The sequence below is a fragment of the Trachypithecus francoisi genome, unplaced genomic scaffold (assembly GCF_009764315.1).
Source record: "Trachypithecus francoisi isolate TF-2019V2 unplaced genomic scaffold, Tfra_2.0 Lachesis_group11, whole genome shotgun sequence".
NCBI classification, from domain to species: domain Eukaryota; kingdom Metazoa; phylum Chordata; class Mammalia; order Primates; family Cercopithecidae; genus Trachypithecus; species Trachypithecus francoisi.
The window spans coordinates 36,758,719-36,774,951 of NW_022681456.1; the positions used below are offsets into that span (position 1 = coordinate 36,758,719).

Sequence of the window (16,233 nt, forward strand, 5' to 3'; positions counted from 1 at the left end):
CTGTCAAAAAAAAAAAGAAAAGAAAAGAAAGGAAGAAAGAAAGACGGGGGCCGGGCGCGGTGGCTCAAGCCTGTAATCCCAGCACTTTGGGAGGCCGAGACGGGCGGATCACGAGGTCAGGAGATCGAGACCATCCTGGCTAACATGGTGAAACCCCGTCTCTACTAAAAACTACAAAAAACTAGCCGGGCGAGGTGGCGGCGCCTGTAGTCCCAGCTACTCGGGAGGCTGAGGCAGGAGAATGGCGTAAACCCAGGAAGCGGAGCTTGCAGTGAGCTGAGATCTGGCCACTGCACTCCAGCCTGGGTGACAGAGCAAGACTCCGTCTCAAAAAAAAAAAAAAAAAAGAAAGAAAGAAGGAAAGAAAGCAACCCAGTGAACTAAGTAACATTTCAAAACTTGATCTACAAAAATATGTAACTACATAGTTTCAAGGAAAGGCAGTAAGCATAAGCTCTTGTAAGACTCATGCTTGGAAGGCGGATATTAAAAGTTCATCTCAAAAATTAGCAGTCTCATAAAGAAGAGAATGTAGGTGTCACAGTGAGTTTCAGAAATCTACTTTGAACACAAAGTAAAAAAATGCTGACATGTATTTGCTACATTCAATGATCCACCCAGAACAGTAAAATCTTAGATTTGGAAGAGACTTTAGAGAGCTTTTAAGTCCAATGTCCAGCTGGGTGTAAGAAGCTCTCTATCATCACCTAACTGATGGTTGGGACTGGTGATGGGGACTATTCAGTACGCTAGCAGAGATTCCTTTTTCATTTTCTTGACTATAACAACAACAAAAATAAAACCAAAAGCTCTTTACTATAATACTTTACTTATATGTAAATATAACAAGTGTAAAACTTATCAATTTTCTAATATGCTTAATAATACTACCTTAACCCTAAAAGACACAAACTAAACATAGGTTTAAAAATGAGAAACAGAAACAGTTACCTCCTCTGGCATTTCTTCTTGTTCATTACTACCATCAAACAGAGACTTGCATCCCGGTGTGATGTCCAACATTTTTTTCCCATAATTTATAATCATTACTGCCAAGTCATATTCCCTCCATGAACGAAGAATCTAATTTAAAATATTTATTAATTATCTCTGTTGGGCATTCTTGTCTATTTTCAAGTATAATGGATCATTTTTCATAAATTCAAAAGCCCCATAGAGTTTTCAGTCTAAGAATCCCCCTTTTATTGTTAAGAAAACTGTAAGTTTACCTCCAGATCGTATTAACACATTGAGTGCAATTAAAGATGCATAATTCAACTATTTTAAGTAAAGGACTAATAACGGGATCTCATCAATAATAAACTTCCCATATCTCTGAGCCATATAGCCATATACCTTCTGATACAGTGAGTTAACTATTGAGAAAACAATTTCTTTCAAAAAATTCATATTTAAAAAGTCATTTGTAAAGGCCACATCACCACTACTACTTACATTGAGTTGCTTTCTATGGGAAATGGCACAATTACTAACCTTATGATGTCTTAAGGAGCATTTACGTCACTAAGTGATTTATAAGACATTCTGCTAGAAGACTAGGTTAGATACAAGCTGTTTTTGGCAGATTCCCCATCAACCCTAGGGGAAGTGTGCACTGTAGTCATAAGGGGAAGAGGCCTATTTAGCCTCTCTCACATCCCCTAATACTAGTTCTTTGGCCTTATCTATTCTGGCCCTTACCTACCTTTCTAAGGTAATCTTCCACTACTCATCTCCTTGTACTTTAATCTTACAAAATATTGAGCCAGTTATAAAATCTGACAGTCACCATTGTGTTACAGGACTTCATGTCTTCCCACAGCTAAGCCATTTCCCAGAACAGCTTTCTGCACCTTGTTTATACAGCTTCACCTTGCCATTAAAACCTTGGCTCTAGCATCAACTTCAGGAAAGCTGCCCTGGTCAGCAATCTGATTTGCATATATTCTGCTGTAGGGAAGGGTCAAAGAAGGGGACACACTCATTGTGAGCCCCTTAGAGTGACTGGGGTATAAATAAGTTTGTGTGAATTTGTTATATGTAGATATATTCTGTTGAGTATGTTAGTATTTAAGACAAGTATATTAGTTTGTTCTCACACTTATAATAAAGACATACCCAAGATGGGGTAATTTATAAATGAAAGAGGTTTAATTGACTCACAATTTCACAGGGTTGGGGTGGCCTCACAATCACGGCTGAAGGTGAATGAGGGGCAAAGTCACGTCTTACATGGTGGCAAGCAAGAGGGCCTGTATAAGGGAACTCCCCTTTATAAAACCATCAGATCTCACGAGACTTATTCACTATCACGAGAACAGCACAGGACAGAACCGCCCCCATGATTCAATTACTTCCCACCAAGTCCCTCCTACGACATGTGGGAATTATGGGAGCTACAATTCAAGATAAGATTTGGGTGGGGAGACAGCCAAACCATATCAATAAATAACAATTGTTACTTCTCAATTAACAATTGAGCGGCTACTTAGACCTGAGAAGCCCTATCTAGTGCTAAGAACAGGAACACGTTTCTTTGGGACCAGGGCAAAGGCACTAAACTAATAGTGACTGTGGAACAGAGTGTGGGAAAGAAAGTGCCAAAATAAATTTTGTGAGTTTTTAAAAAATTTTTATTTGTTTACTTATTTTATATTTTGTAGAGGTAGGGTCTCTCAAAGTGCTGGGATTACAGGCATGAGTCACCATGTCCAGCCAAAATAAATTTTGAATAGGTAGGGTTAGGTCATGCAAAACCTTGAATGCTCAGCAAAACAGTCAAATCTCATTATGAAATGTATATGAGAGGGAGAAAGGTTTGCTATAAGGAAATAGAATTGAGCTAAGTTTTGCTATAAGAAAACAGAAACGAGTCTGCTCTCCACTCTACTTAATTTTGCTTTCTGACATATTTAGGTCCTAAGCTTATAGATAACTGGGCAATCTTTTCCCCTTCTCTTAATATGCTAGTAGAAAATAATAAATGATAAAGAATTTTTTCCAACCAAAGGAAAAACAGAGGACCAATTCTATTTAACATACCAAATGATGAACAGACACAGAGTATGCCAGATGTTTAGCATAACAATTTTTAAATCATGCAAAAGTAATGACATATTGAAGATGGCGAATCTCACAAGTAGCATGTTAGAAAAACATACCGATGCTTAAAGAAGAAAGACTCAACCATCTGAAAAGATTATCAATTTTTAAAATAGACAGAGGAAAGAAACACAGCCATTTGACTAATCAGGTTTTACATGTCCTAAGAGAAAATCCAACATTCTTTATATCAAATGAAGAACTGAAATCTGGGATTCAGGGTTAGTCCAGGATCCTGGAACTGTAGGCTAGACTGGAGGAAGCTTCTAGAATGGCAATTCTCAACATATTAGGGACTAAAGCAAGTCAAATATCAAAATCCTGACATTAATGTATTATTTGTTTTTGAATGTTCAGAACACATTCAGGCTGGTCTCAGTGGCTGATGCCTGTAATCCCAGCACTTTGGGAAGCAGAGGCAGGTGGATTGCGTGAGCTCAGGAGTTGGAAAACAGCCTGAGCAACATGGCAAAACCCCATCTCTACAAAAAATACAAAAATTAGCCGGTGTGGTGGCACGTGGCTGTAGTCCCAGCTACTCAGAGGCTGATACACAAGGATTGCTCGAGCCAGGGAGGTTGAGGCTGCAGTGAGCTGAGATCGTGCCTGATCTGTGTCCCAGAAACAAACAAACAAACAAACACACATTCAGGGTCATTTCTACAGTAACATCACTTGTATTTCAATGATTCCTCCAATGGGAGAAGAAGGGTGTGGGGGTCCTGGCCAGCAAGTCAGGAAATGCACAGAATCAGCTAGAAGCTGGTGTGTGCAAAGAGAGAAAATTCATCCAAAGCTGAGAAAGGCAGCATGTGAATTCCAGGACATCAACCTCCACTGGGCCCCAAATGCTGGTTGGAAGCCCAATTTATTCTAGGTCAGCATTCTCTCCCATCTTCTTCAGTGGCTAGCCCAAACCAACCTATTCTCAAATCTTTGAAAACCAACCTTACACATCACCTCCTAACTGTCAGCAAATGACCTTGCTTCCTGTCCACAGAGAAAATGTAAGGGAAGTAGCTTATCTCCCATCCACAAACCCATCATCACACATCTGTAACTACAACCACCCTTCGCTCTTTGAGAGAAGAGAAGCCAATCTCCTGTCCAGACTAACCCTTCCCACACGTGCTGGGATCCCACGGCCTCATGCCTTCAGGGATCCTGCTCTAGTCCTCACACCACCTCTCTCAAGTCTTCATCCTTTCCCTTTCCTGGTCCTTCCTCATCAATATTTCAATGTTTTGGAGTACCTGGATAAGCTAAATTGGTTTCTTTGGATTGTTTTTAGCAGAAGTTGCCACTGGCAAGATGCAAGTCACAAGCTGCCTTGAAATACAGTTTCTTTCTTTCTTCTGGAAGACATTGCAGTAACCACTGTTACTTAAACGTAAATACTTGTGTTCAGTGCCCTGGAAAGAGAGTGTAACCTGGCCTTCCCTTATTTGAAAAAGACACACACCCTCCCCTGGAAATACTCACTGATAGAAGAGCTTTTTGGGGGTTGGAGTAGGCCAAGCAGATAAACATATTCTTTATTTATTTATTTATTTATTTATTTTTGAGACAGAATCTTGCTCTGTCACCCAGGCTGGAGGGCAGTGGCATAATCTTGGCTCACTGCAAGTTCCACCTCCCGGGTTCACGCCATTCTCCTGTCTCAGCCTCCCGAGTAGCTGCGACTACAGGCACCCACCACCTCGCCCGGCTAATTTTTTGTATTTTTAGTAGAGATGGGGTTTCACTGTGTTAGCCAGGATGGTCTCGATCTCCTGACCTCATGATCCGCCCACCTCGGCCTCCCAAAATGCTGGGATTACAGAGCCACTGTGCCTGGCCCGCAGACAAATATATTCTAAAGAAAAGTAATCTTGGAAGATAGACTTTGGGCCCAGCATAACACAAATTAATGTGTGTGTGATTATAACACTGGAGAAAGAAAAGGGTGCTTTGGATTGCATGGGACCCCCGCTTTCAATGGTATCACCATGTGACAATGACAGAACTAACAGCAGCAGGAATGTTCTTGAGTTTGGGAGGGGTTAGGAATGACAGAATAGCTTTAGACTAATCAAACTCTTCAGTTATCCCTCTTGCCTAGTATTTGGAAGAAGGATTGGCCTTTTGGACTAAGTGCACTCTTGAAATTGTTAGAAAATTCTCTTCCCTTCTCACTCTATGCACTGTCCCCTGCTGGTGGCATCTATTTCTACTGCTTCAGTTGCAGTCTTGATACTAACAACTTCTTTGTCTTTACACACATATCGCATCTCCCGAGCTCCAGCCTGGTAGGTCCTGTTATATAAAGGTCACCTCTTTGGATACCCTATCGACTCCAAATTCAATCTGTTCAAAACTCATTACCTTCTCCCCCTTCACCACACAAAATTACTCCTCATGCAGGGTTCAGTGAGTAGTGTTATATTCACCCAACTGCCCAGGCCAGGTAGCTGAATATTACTGCTGCCTCTTCCCTCTCCTTCCTTTATTCTTATCTATTAAAGTTTCAGATTCTCAATTCTATCTCATAAATAACTCGTGAATCCTTTCCATTCTCTCTACCTCCACTTTTTCCATACCGGTTTAGTTTATCTTCTCTCATCTTTGAACTCATCTCTGCCTCAGGTCTTATCTCCTCTAATTGTTAGCTGTTGTACAGTAACAATTTCTTTTTTCTAAAATACAGATCTCCTTATGTCATTCCTGGGTGTGAAACCCTTCAATGGTGCCTCCCTGACCTCACAAGATGGCCATTTATCACCTGGTACCTGTCCGTTGCTTAACCTTTTAAGGCAACTGAAATATTGCATTATGTCCTCCATAATAAAAGATAAATTTGATTATTTTCCCAAATTCTAAAATTGTTTCATATTTTCTAACTGATTACTCCCTGGAGTGATCAATGTTAATAATCCTATGCCTTCATATATTTTCCCAACCTAATATTTGCCTTTGAGCTTTGCTTATAGTGTCTTGCCATAAAAATGTTTTAATCATCATGTAATCTAATTATCTATCTTTTTCTGTTTATCTTTTGAATTTTGTGGCTTATCAAGGAAAGTGTCCCTTGACTCCAAGGCCATATGAATATCCTTAAATCCATCTAGACTTCATTTTGTTTATGGCATGAGATAAGGTTCTGGCTTTGTTTACTTTCAGATGAACAGTCAAGTTATACCATCACCTTTCATTAAATAAACTATTATAACACACTATCATTTTCTCAGTGAAACAAATTGCTATCTTTGTCGTATATTGATTTATTCTGTAGACTTGGGGGCCATTCCTGGACTTTCTATTCTATTGCACTGAACTGTTTGCCCATTACTCTGTGACATCATTTTTTTATTAAAGTGACTTTATGGCAAACTTTAATATCTATTGAGAACTTTTAAATTAATCAGCTTCAGAGAAACTCAATCAGAATTTTAATTAGAACTGTATTAAATTTAAGTATTATTTTAGGAAGGATCTGCACTTCTGTGACAATAAGTCTATCTGTTCAGGAACTTGGCGTGGCCTGTCCTATGTTCAGATCTTATTTTGTGTCCCTCAGTAAGATCCCACAGTTCTTTTAGATTATTTAACATTTTGTTAAATTTTAAATATTGTGTATTGTAAGTGGTATATTTTACCCTCTCCATTTCTAATTATTGCTAGTATTTTTAAAAGCCTATCATTTTGTAAGTGTATTACGTAGAATCACTTTATACATTCTCCTTGTAATCCTAGTAATTTTTTACCAGATCTTCATGGGGTTTTGAGACCAGTACAATTATAGATAAATTATACTTTTCTAATATTACAAAATTATTTTCTATCCTTATCTAGAACATGAGAAAGAACCTCTAAAAACACTGAATCTCACTGTTAGGAGTCAGCATCTATTTCCTGCGGCTAATTTGTAAAGAAATGACTCCAGAAATTTGCCATTCAGTATGATATTTGCTGTAAAATGTTGGTAAATGTCTTTGTCATTATTTAATAGCTTCTTTCCTTTCCTAATTTATTAGAAATTTTATGAGGAAAGGTTACTAAGTGTTATCAAATGCCTTTCTGGCATTTTTCATATAATCTTATTTGTCTCCTTTACCTTGCTGTTGCAAAAAATTCAAGTTTTGTTTTAATTCTTGACAATGAGACTGTCCTAAGACCAGAAAGTGACCAAATGCCATTCAGCAGCAGATAAGGGTGATCTGACAGAACAGATTTGAAGGACACTACATAATGACTCTCTTTGTTCTGATTAATATTTTGGGCTCTGAACTCTGCTTTTTCTGATATGAAAATTGCCACTCCTCCTTTAATTTGTTTGCATTTTCCCAGTACCATTGTCTATCCTTTTTTTTTTCAAGCATTGTTTGTCATCGTGTTTTAGAACTGTTTCTTGAAATAGTATACATTTTAACTTAACTTTTTAGCCTGTCTGGTAATTTCTGTCTTCTGAATTCATTCAGCTGAACTGAAATGATCAATATACTTAATTATATTCCTTCCATCTTATATCTTCTCTTTTTCCTTCTTACTTTTGCTGAAAATTGGCCATTTTTCCTCCCTGTCAGTTTTTCCTGTTTCTGTTTTCTCTCTCTCATTCCTCCCAGTTCATGTTTTCTCCCTGTCAATTTAGAAGTCCTACTATGCAGCTGGGAATGGTGGCTCATGCCTGTAATCCCAGCAGTTTGGAAGGGTGTGGCCGGTAGATGACCTGAGGTCAGAAGTTCAAGACCAGCCTGCACCACATGGTGAAACCCAGTCTCTACTAAAAATACAAAAATTAGCCAGACATAGGGTGCATGCCTGTAACCCCAGCTACTCAGGAGGCTGAGGCATGAGAATTACTTGAACTGGAGAGGCAGAGGTTGCAGTGAGCTGAGATTGAGGCACTGCACTCCAGCCTGGGTGATAGAGTGAGACTCTGCCTCAAAAAAGAAAAAAGAAAAAAAAAAAACAGAAGTCCTACTATGCTGTAAAGTTCTGCTCATGGTTACGTACTTCTCTGAGTCACCTTTAAATACATATATAGAGAGACACATTTATATTCTATCAAAAAATAATTTTATATGTATGTGTGTGTGCACGTGTGTGTGTGTGTATATATATGCATATATAAAACACACAACCATGCACCAAAAATCTTTGCCTGCTCATACCTCCCCTTATGCCAAACAGATGGAAGTTTTAGTTCTAGGTTACTAACAAATGTTTCTTTCAAGGATGACTCTTCTCTTTAAAGAATCCCTACTTAGCATTTATATTACAAAGTCCTAGTCACATCATTATTATCTATTTAATTTTAATAATACATATATTGCAAGATTCATTGCTCCCATTATTCCTCTCATTTTTGTCTTTCCCTGTCTTGGGATTTCTGTTCTGAATCAATTGTCATTTGATAGAGTATTACCTCAAGTGTTTTCCTCAGATAAGTACATGGGCAGAATACTTTTTAAATGCCCACACTTCTGAAAATGTTTATTTTGCCCTGACAAATGGATGATATCTTTCCTGGTTATTAATTTTTGGACCTCGGTCTTTTTCCCTCAGGATTCTACAAATGTTGTTCCAGTGTTTTAACCTCTGGCATCGCTGATTGGAAAAAAAAAAAAAAAAGTCTGAAGCTAATTGATTCTCTTTCCATTGCAAATAAATGTTCTTTGGGTCTCAAAACTTTTAAGATTTGTCCTTATCCTTTGATTTCAGGGATTTCCCACATGTACTTCCATGTGTATTCTTACATTAATCCTGCCTGGGACTCAGGAAGCCTATTCCTTCTCCATTTGCTTTTCTTTTCTACCTCCAGACTTCTTTTGTTTTCATGTTATGACTTCTGGATCTGCCTTCTCAATTTATTTACCACCTCTAGGTAATTCTGTACTATGTTGGAGGGGGTATTTCTTGAGCTTTCAGATTTGACTCAAGAAATATCATAACCGGCCGGGCGCGGTGGCTCAAGCCTGTAATCCCAGCACTTTGGGAGGCCGAGGCGGGCGGATCACGAGGTCAGGAGATCGAGACCATCCTGGCTAACACGGTGAAACCCCGTCTCTACTAAAAAATACAAAAAACTAGCCGGGCGAGGTGGTGGGCGCCTGTAGTCCCAGCTACTCAGGAGGCTGAGGCAGGAGAATGGTGTAAACCCGGGAGGTGGAGCTTGCAGTGAGCTGAGATCTGGCCACTGCACTCCAGCCTGGGCGGCAGAGCGAGACTCCGTCTCAAAAAAAAAAAAAAAAAAAAAGAAATATCATAACCATACTCTTCATCTATTTGATTTTTTCAATCAAAAATCAAATTCATTTGTTCAGTTACAGAAGGGTTTTTTGTTTGTTTTCTTTTATATCACATGATTGTATCTCCTTAAAAGTTTTCTCTGCCTTCTTTTAAACCATCTCTTCTCTAGTCTTTTTCCAACATGGTGAGAATAAAAACACAGTGATTTTGGTGTCTGGCTTGCTCTTTTTGCCTTGGAGTACTGAGTCTCCTTCAGCGAGTAATTGCTTTTTTCTTCCTGCTAATGGCTTATGTTCCCTCAGCATCTACACAGACCAGGTCATAGCAGTCTCTCCAGCACTGGTAAGTCAGTGACCAACCGAACGAATATTATTTCCTGCTATTGAGGTCAGGCCATGAACAGACGGCAAATAATGGCTTCTTTGCTAAGGTGGAGGGTAGAAGGCTCTCTGTTGCCAGACCTCCACAGAAGCAAGCTTACATCCTAACTAAAGCAATGGATCAAATGAGCTCACCTACACAGCGTTCTTCCAGATCTCTGGTCAAATCGCAAAGGTCCTGTGAGAACCACATAAAACAGCCAGGCAGATATGGACCTTCTTTGAGGGAATCACTGGATTCTGTCAACGAAAGCCTTTGAGAAACCACACAATGCTGGTCTTTGAGCCAAGCAACGAGAACAAACAAGCTGACCTCTCTGCCTCTTGTCCCTTAGTTCCTTCTCGTTTGCAAGGTGAATGAGGTCCCATAAAAAGCCTTTACTCAGATATTCTGGCCTAAGATACCCCCTCCAGCCTTTACCAACTGGCCTGCTCAGGCTACTATAATCTGCCAAAATAAAAATCAAAAAAGAGAAAACTCAGGGATGTGTGATTAAGCTGCCATCTATTCAGAATTGCTCATCTCTTTACCTTAAAACAAATAGCCTTCCTGTAAGCCTTTGAGCTACGATAAATACTTTCAAGTATTTCTTCTCATTAAAGCCTAAATAAATTTTGTTAACTATTTTGTTTTCCCATATTTTTGTAACAAACGCAAAACACTTGGGAATACAGTGATTCTGTTTACAAACAACGCTAAGCACAACTATGGCTCTATAGACCTCTTACAATAACTCTCAAGTCAACAGGTTGGGAATCCATTGCTCCACATGAATGGTCTGTCCTGCTTAAACTTCCCCACTCAACTGTAGGCTAAAATTGGTCATGAACCTCTAAGTCCATTCACTTGCATAGTCCTTCATGCCCTCTGCCAACAAAGCTGTTCCTCCTCCATCTGTCTCAGTTCTACTCTTCTTCTTGCTACAAGGTTATCCTGTCTAAAGTAGGCTCAGCCCCATAAATCTGTCTCCTTTAACTGCTTTTATTTTTGCTGATAACACTTAAAGCTTCATGAAGTTATATTTTATGTGTATGTTTGTTTTCTGTCACCCCCCACTAAATCACAAGCTCTGTGAGACAATGTTGGTTTCTTTTTAAATAAAGAATGCCTACAGGTAGGTACACCTAATCTCTAGTTTGTCTCAGGACCCGACAAACCTTGTCTTACATTCAACCAATTCACCAATTATTTTACCTGCTTGGTCTCAGGAGGCATTTGAGTTGGTAACTCCTGCTCAGAGCATACCTAAGTCTCATCCCCAGAGTGAAGCCTTCCCCAATCATCCCATCCCTTAGTGGTCATCTTCCTGTATCCCTGTTTTGTCACCACCATCCATTCATCACCTAAGCTAGAAACCTGGGTGTCATTCATTATTCATTCTTCTCCTCCCACAATTACTATGGAGTTCTCTTTAATTCTTCGTGCATATGTCAAGAACCCAAACCAGTGCCTGACACAAATAAGTAATTGTAAATATATATTGAATGAAGGAATAAAACAAAAATGAAAATTCTGTTTCTATCCTGACCACACTCTTGCCTATGTCTTCTCCCAGGTTTAGATATCCAGACACAGCATTCTTGACTGGCACAGTCTGAATTCACCTCTCCAGTTAGTCCTTTGTTGAGTTCGGGGTCCTGCACACCAATCTCAGAATCATCCTTAGACTCTGCCTAGTCAGCCCTTTCCTTCAGGCCTAACATCATTGTTTACATTCTAATGTCATGAGATTAACACACCCCTCCATTAGTCACTGACTCTTCACTTATAATCTGGCTGTTTGGTTTCTTGATATCTTCTAAGCCCCACTATCTCAATGGCTGGGTTAAGATACTTAAAGTCTGCCTGCAGGTTCCACTGAAATCACAACCTGATAAGATGATATGCAGGTTTACTGCAGTATAATAAATATATAATTAATGTTTTAGGGTTTTGAAACAAATATGTTCTGTGTGACCATATATAATGCCTATAAAATATACAAATGCAGTCACTTCCAAGGTGGCCAAATAGGAACAGCTCCAGTCTACAGCTCCGAGCAAGACTGACACAGAAGACAGGTGACTGCTGCATTTCCAACTGAGGTACCTGGTTCATCTCACTGGGACTGGTTGGATAGTGGGTGCAGCCCATGGAGGGCAAGCTGAAGCAAGGGAGGGCATTGCCTCACCCAGAAAGCATGAGGGGTTGGTGGATTTCCCTTTCCTAGCCAAGGGAAACCATGAGTGACTACACCTGGTGGAACGGTACACTTCTGCCCAAGTACTGTGCTTTTCCCACGGTCTTCACAACAGGCAGACCAGGATATTCCCTCCCGTGCCTGGTTTGGCAGGTCCCATGCCCATGGAGCCTTGTTCGCTGCTAGTGCAGCAGTCTGAGATCAACCTGGGATGCTACAGCTTGGCGGGCAGAAGAGCATCAGCCATTGCTGAGGCTTGAGTAGGTGGTTCTATGCTCACAGTGTAAACAAAGTGGCAGGGAAGCTCGAACTGGGAGGAGCCCACTGCAGCTCAGCAAGGCCTACTGCCTCTCTAGATTCCACCTCTGGGGTCAGGACATAGCAGAACAAAAGGCAGCAGACAGCTTCAGCAGACTTAAATATCCCTGCCTGACAGCTCTGAAGAGAGCAGTGGGTCTCCCAGCATGGCGATTGAGCTCCGATAATGGACAGATTGCCTCCTCAAGTGGGTCCCTGACCCCCGTGTAACCTGACTGGGAGACACCTCCTGCCAGTAGGGTCCAACAGACACCTCATAGAGGCAGGTGCCCCTCTGGAACAAAGCTTCCAGGGGAAGGATCAGGCAGCAATATTTGCTGTTCTGCAGCCTCTGCTGGTGATACCCAGGCAAACAGAGTCCAGAGTGGACCTCCAGCAAACTCCAACAGAACTGCAGCTGAGGGGCCTGTTAGAAGGAAAACTAACAAATAGAAAAGAATAGCATCAACATCAACAAAAAGGATGTCCACACCAAAACCCCATTTGTAGGTCACCAACATCAAAGAGCAAAGTTAGATAAAACCACAAAGACAGGGAGAAAACAGAGCAGAAGTGCTAAAAATTCCAAAAAACAGAATGCCTCTTCTCCAAAGGAACACAACTCCTCGCCAGCAAGGGAACAAAACTGGACAGAGAATGAGTTTGATGAGTTGACAGAAGTAGGCTTCAGAAGGTCAGTAATAACAAACTTCTCCAAGCTAAAGGAGTAGGTTCTAACCCCCACATGGAAGCTAAAAACCTTGAGAAAAGGTCAAATAGCTAACTAGAATAAACAGTATAGAGAAGACCTTAAATGACCTGACAGAACTGAAAACCACAGTACAAGAACTTCGTGAAGCATAAACAAGCTTCAATAGCCAATTCAATCAGGTGGAAGAAAGGATATCAGTGACTGAAAATCAAAGTAATGAAATAAAGCAAGAAGACAAGATTAAAGAAAAAAGAATGAAAAGAAATGAACAAATCCCCTGAGAAATATGGGACTATGTGAAAAGACCAAATCTACATTTGGTTGGCGTACCTGAAAGTGACGGGGAGAATGGAACCAAGTTAGAAAATACTCTTCAGGATATTATCCAGGATAACTTCCCCAACCTAGCAAGGGAAGCCAACATTCAAATTCAGGAAATACAGAGAACACCACAAAGACACTCCTCAAGAAGAGCAACCCCAAGACACATAATTGTCAGATTCACCAAGGTTGAAACGAAGGAAAAAATGTTAAGAGCAGCCAGAAAGAAAGGTTGGGTTACCGACAAAAGGAAGCCCATCAGACTAACAACAGATCTCTTGACAGAAACCCTATAAGTCAGAAGAGAGTGGGGGACAATATTCAACATTCTTAAAGAAAAGAATTTTCAACCCAGAATTTCATATCCAGCCAAACTAAGATTCATAAGTGAAGGAGAAATAAAATCCTTTACAGACAAGCAAATGCTGAGAGATTTTGTCACCACTAGACCTCCCTTACAAGAGCTCCTGAAGGAAGCACTAAACATGGAAAGGAACAACCGCCACCAGCCACTGCAAAAACATGCCGAATTGTAAAAACCATTGATGCTATGAAGAAAGTGCATCAAATAATGGGTGAAATAACCAGCTAGCATTATAATGCAGGATCAAATTCACACATAACAATATTAACCTTAAATGTAAATGGGCTAAGTGCCCCAATTAAAAGACACAGACTGGTAAATTGGATAAAGGGTCAAGACCCATTGGTGTGCTGTATTCAGGAGACCCATCTTACATGCAAAGACACACATAGTCTCAAAATAAAGGAATGGAGGAAGATCTACCAAGCAAACGGAAAGCAAAAACAAAAAAAAAAAACAGCAAGGGTTGCAATCCTGGTCTCTGATAAAACTGACTTTAGACCAACAAAGATCAAAAGAGACAAAGAAGGCCATTACATAATGGTAAAGGGATCAGCTCAACAAAATGAGCTAACTATCCTAAATATACATGCACCCAATACAGGAGCACCCAGATTCATAAATCAAGTTCTTAGAGACCTACAAAGAGACTTAGACTCCCACACAATAATGATGGGAGACTGTAACACCCAACTGTCAATATTAGACAGATCAATGAGAGAGAAAATTAACAAAAATATCAAGGACTTGAATTCATCTCTGGACCATGCAGATCTAATAGACATCTACAGAACTCTCCACTCCAAATCAAGAGAATATACATTCTTCTCAGCACCACATCGTACTTATTCTAAAATTGACCACATAATTGGAAGTAAAACACTCCTCAGCAAATGTAAAAGAACAGAAATCACAACAAACTGTCTCTCAGACAACAGTGCAATCAAATTAGAACTCAGGATTAAGAAACTCACTCAAAACCGCACAACTACATGGAAAAAGTCACCTGCTCCCGAGTGACTGCTGGGTAAGTAACAAAATGAAGGCAGAAATAAATAAGTTCATTGAAAACAATGACAAAAAGGACACAATGTACCAGAATCTCTGGGACACAGCTAAAGCCATGTTTAGAGGGAAATTTATAGTACTAAATGCCCACAGGAGAAAGCAGGAAACATCTAAAATTGATACCCTGACATCACAATCAAAAGAATTAGAGAAGCAGGAGAAAACAAATTAAAAAACTAGAAGACAAGAAATAACTATATACCACTGCTCAATGAAATAAAAGAGGATACAAACAAATGGAAGAACATTCCATGCTCATGGATAGGAAGAATCAACATTGTGAAAATGGCCATACTGCCCAAGGTAATTTATAGATTTAATGCCATCCCCATCAAGCTACCAACGACTTTCTTCACAGAATTGGAAGAAGTTTTATATGAAACCAAAAGAGAGCCCACATACCCAAGACAATCCTAAGCAAAAAGAACAAAGCTGGAGGCATCACGCTACCTGACTTCAAACTATACTACAAGGCTACAGTAACCAAAACAGCATGATACTGGTACCGGTACCAAAACAGATACATAGACCAATGGACTCAGAAATAACACCACACATCTACAACCATCTGATCTTTGACAAACCTGACAAAAATAAGCAATGGGGAAAAGATTCCCTATTTAATAAGTGGTTCTGGGAAAACTGGCTAGCCATATGCAGAAAGCTGAAACTGGATCCCTTCCTTACACCTTACACAAAAATTAACTCAAGATGGATTAAAGACTTAAATGTAAGACCTAAAACCATATAAACCCTAGAAAAAAACCTGGCAATACCATTCTGGACACAGGCATGGGCAAATACTTCATGTCTAAAACACTAAAAGCAATGGCAACAAAAGCCAAAATAGACAAATGGGATCTAATTAAACTAAAGACCTTCTGCACAGCAAAAGAAACTATCATCAGAGTGAACATGCAACATACAGAATGGGAGAAAATTTTTGCAATCTATCCATCTGACAAAGGGCTAATATCTAGAATCTACAAAGAACTTAAACAACTTTACAAGAAAAAAACAACCCCATCAAACAGTGGGCAAAGGATATGAACAGACACTTCTCAAAAGAAGACATTTATGCAGCCAACAGACACATGAAAAAATGCTCATCATCACTCGCCATCAGATAAATGCAAATCAAAACCACAATGAGATACTACCTCACACCAGTTAGAATGACGATCATTAAAAAGTCAGGAAACAACAGATGCTGGAGAGGATGTGGAGAAATAGAATGCTTTACACTGTTGGTGGGAGTGTAAATTAGTTCAACCATTGTGGAAGACAGTGTGACAATTCCTCAAGGATATAGAACTAGAAATACCACTTGACCCAACGATCCCAATACTGGGTATATACCCAAAGGATTAGAAATCATTCTACTATAAAGTCACATGCACATGTATGGTTATTGCAGCACTATTCACAATAGCAAAGACTTGGAAACAACCCAAATGTCCATCAATAATAGACTGGATAAAGAAAATGTGGCACATATACACCATGGAATACTATGCAGCCATAAAAAAAGATGAGTTCATGTCCTTTGCAGGGACACGTATGAAGCTGGAAACCATCATT

General features: G+C 39.8%; 1 protein-coding gene and 1 long non-coding RNA gene across 2 annotated transcripts in view; one reads left to right on the top strand and one right to left on the bottom strand.

The window, feature by feature from the left end:
• The window catches only part of CFAP54 (cilia and flagella associated protein 54), a 373,684-nt gene that overhangs the window by 251,645 nt on the left and 105,806 nt on the right, over nucleotides 1-16,233 (bottom strand). Inside the window, exon 27 of the mRNA XM_033220975.1 lies at nucleotides 952-1,083. Coding sequence (XP_033076866.1) covers nucleotides 952-1,083 — 132 coding nt within the window. The remainder of the gene's footprint in view (nucleotides 1-951; nucleotides 1,084-16,233) is intronic.
• The window catches only part of LOC117089577, a 100,803-nt gene that overhangs the window by 19,741 nt on the left and 64,829 nt on the right, over nucleotides 1-16,233 (top strand). The window lies entirely within an intron of this gene.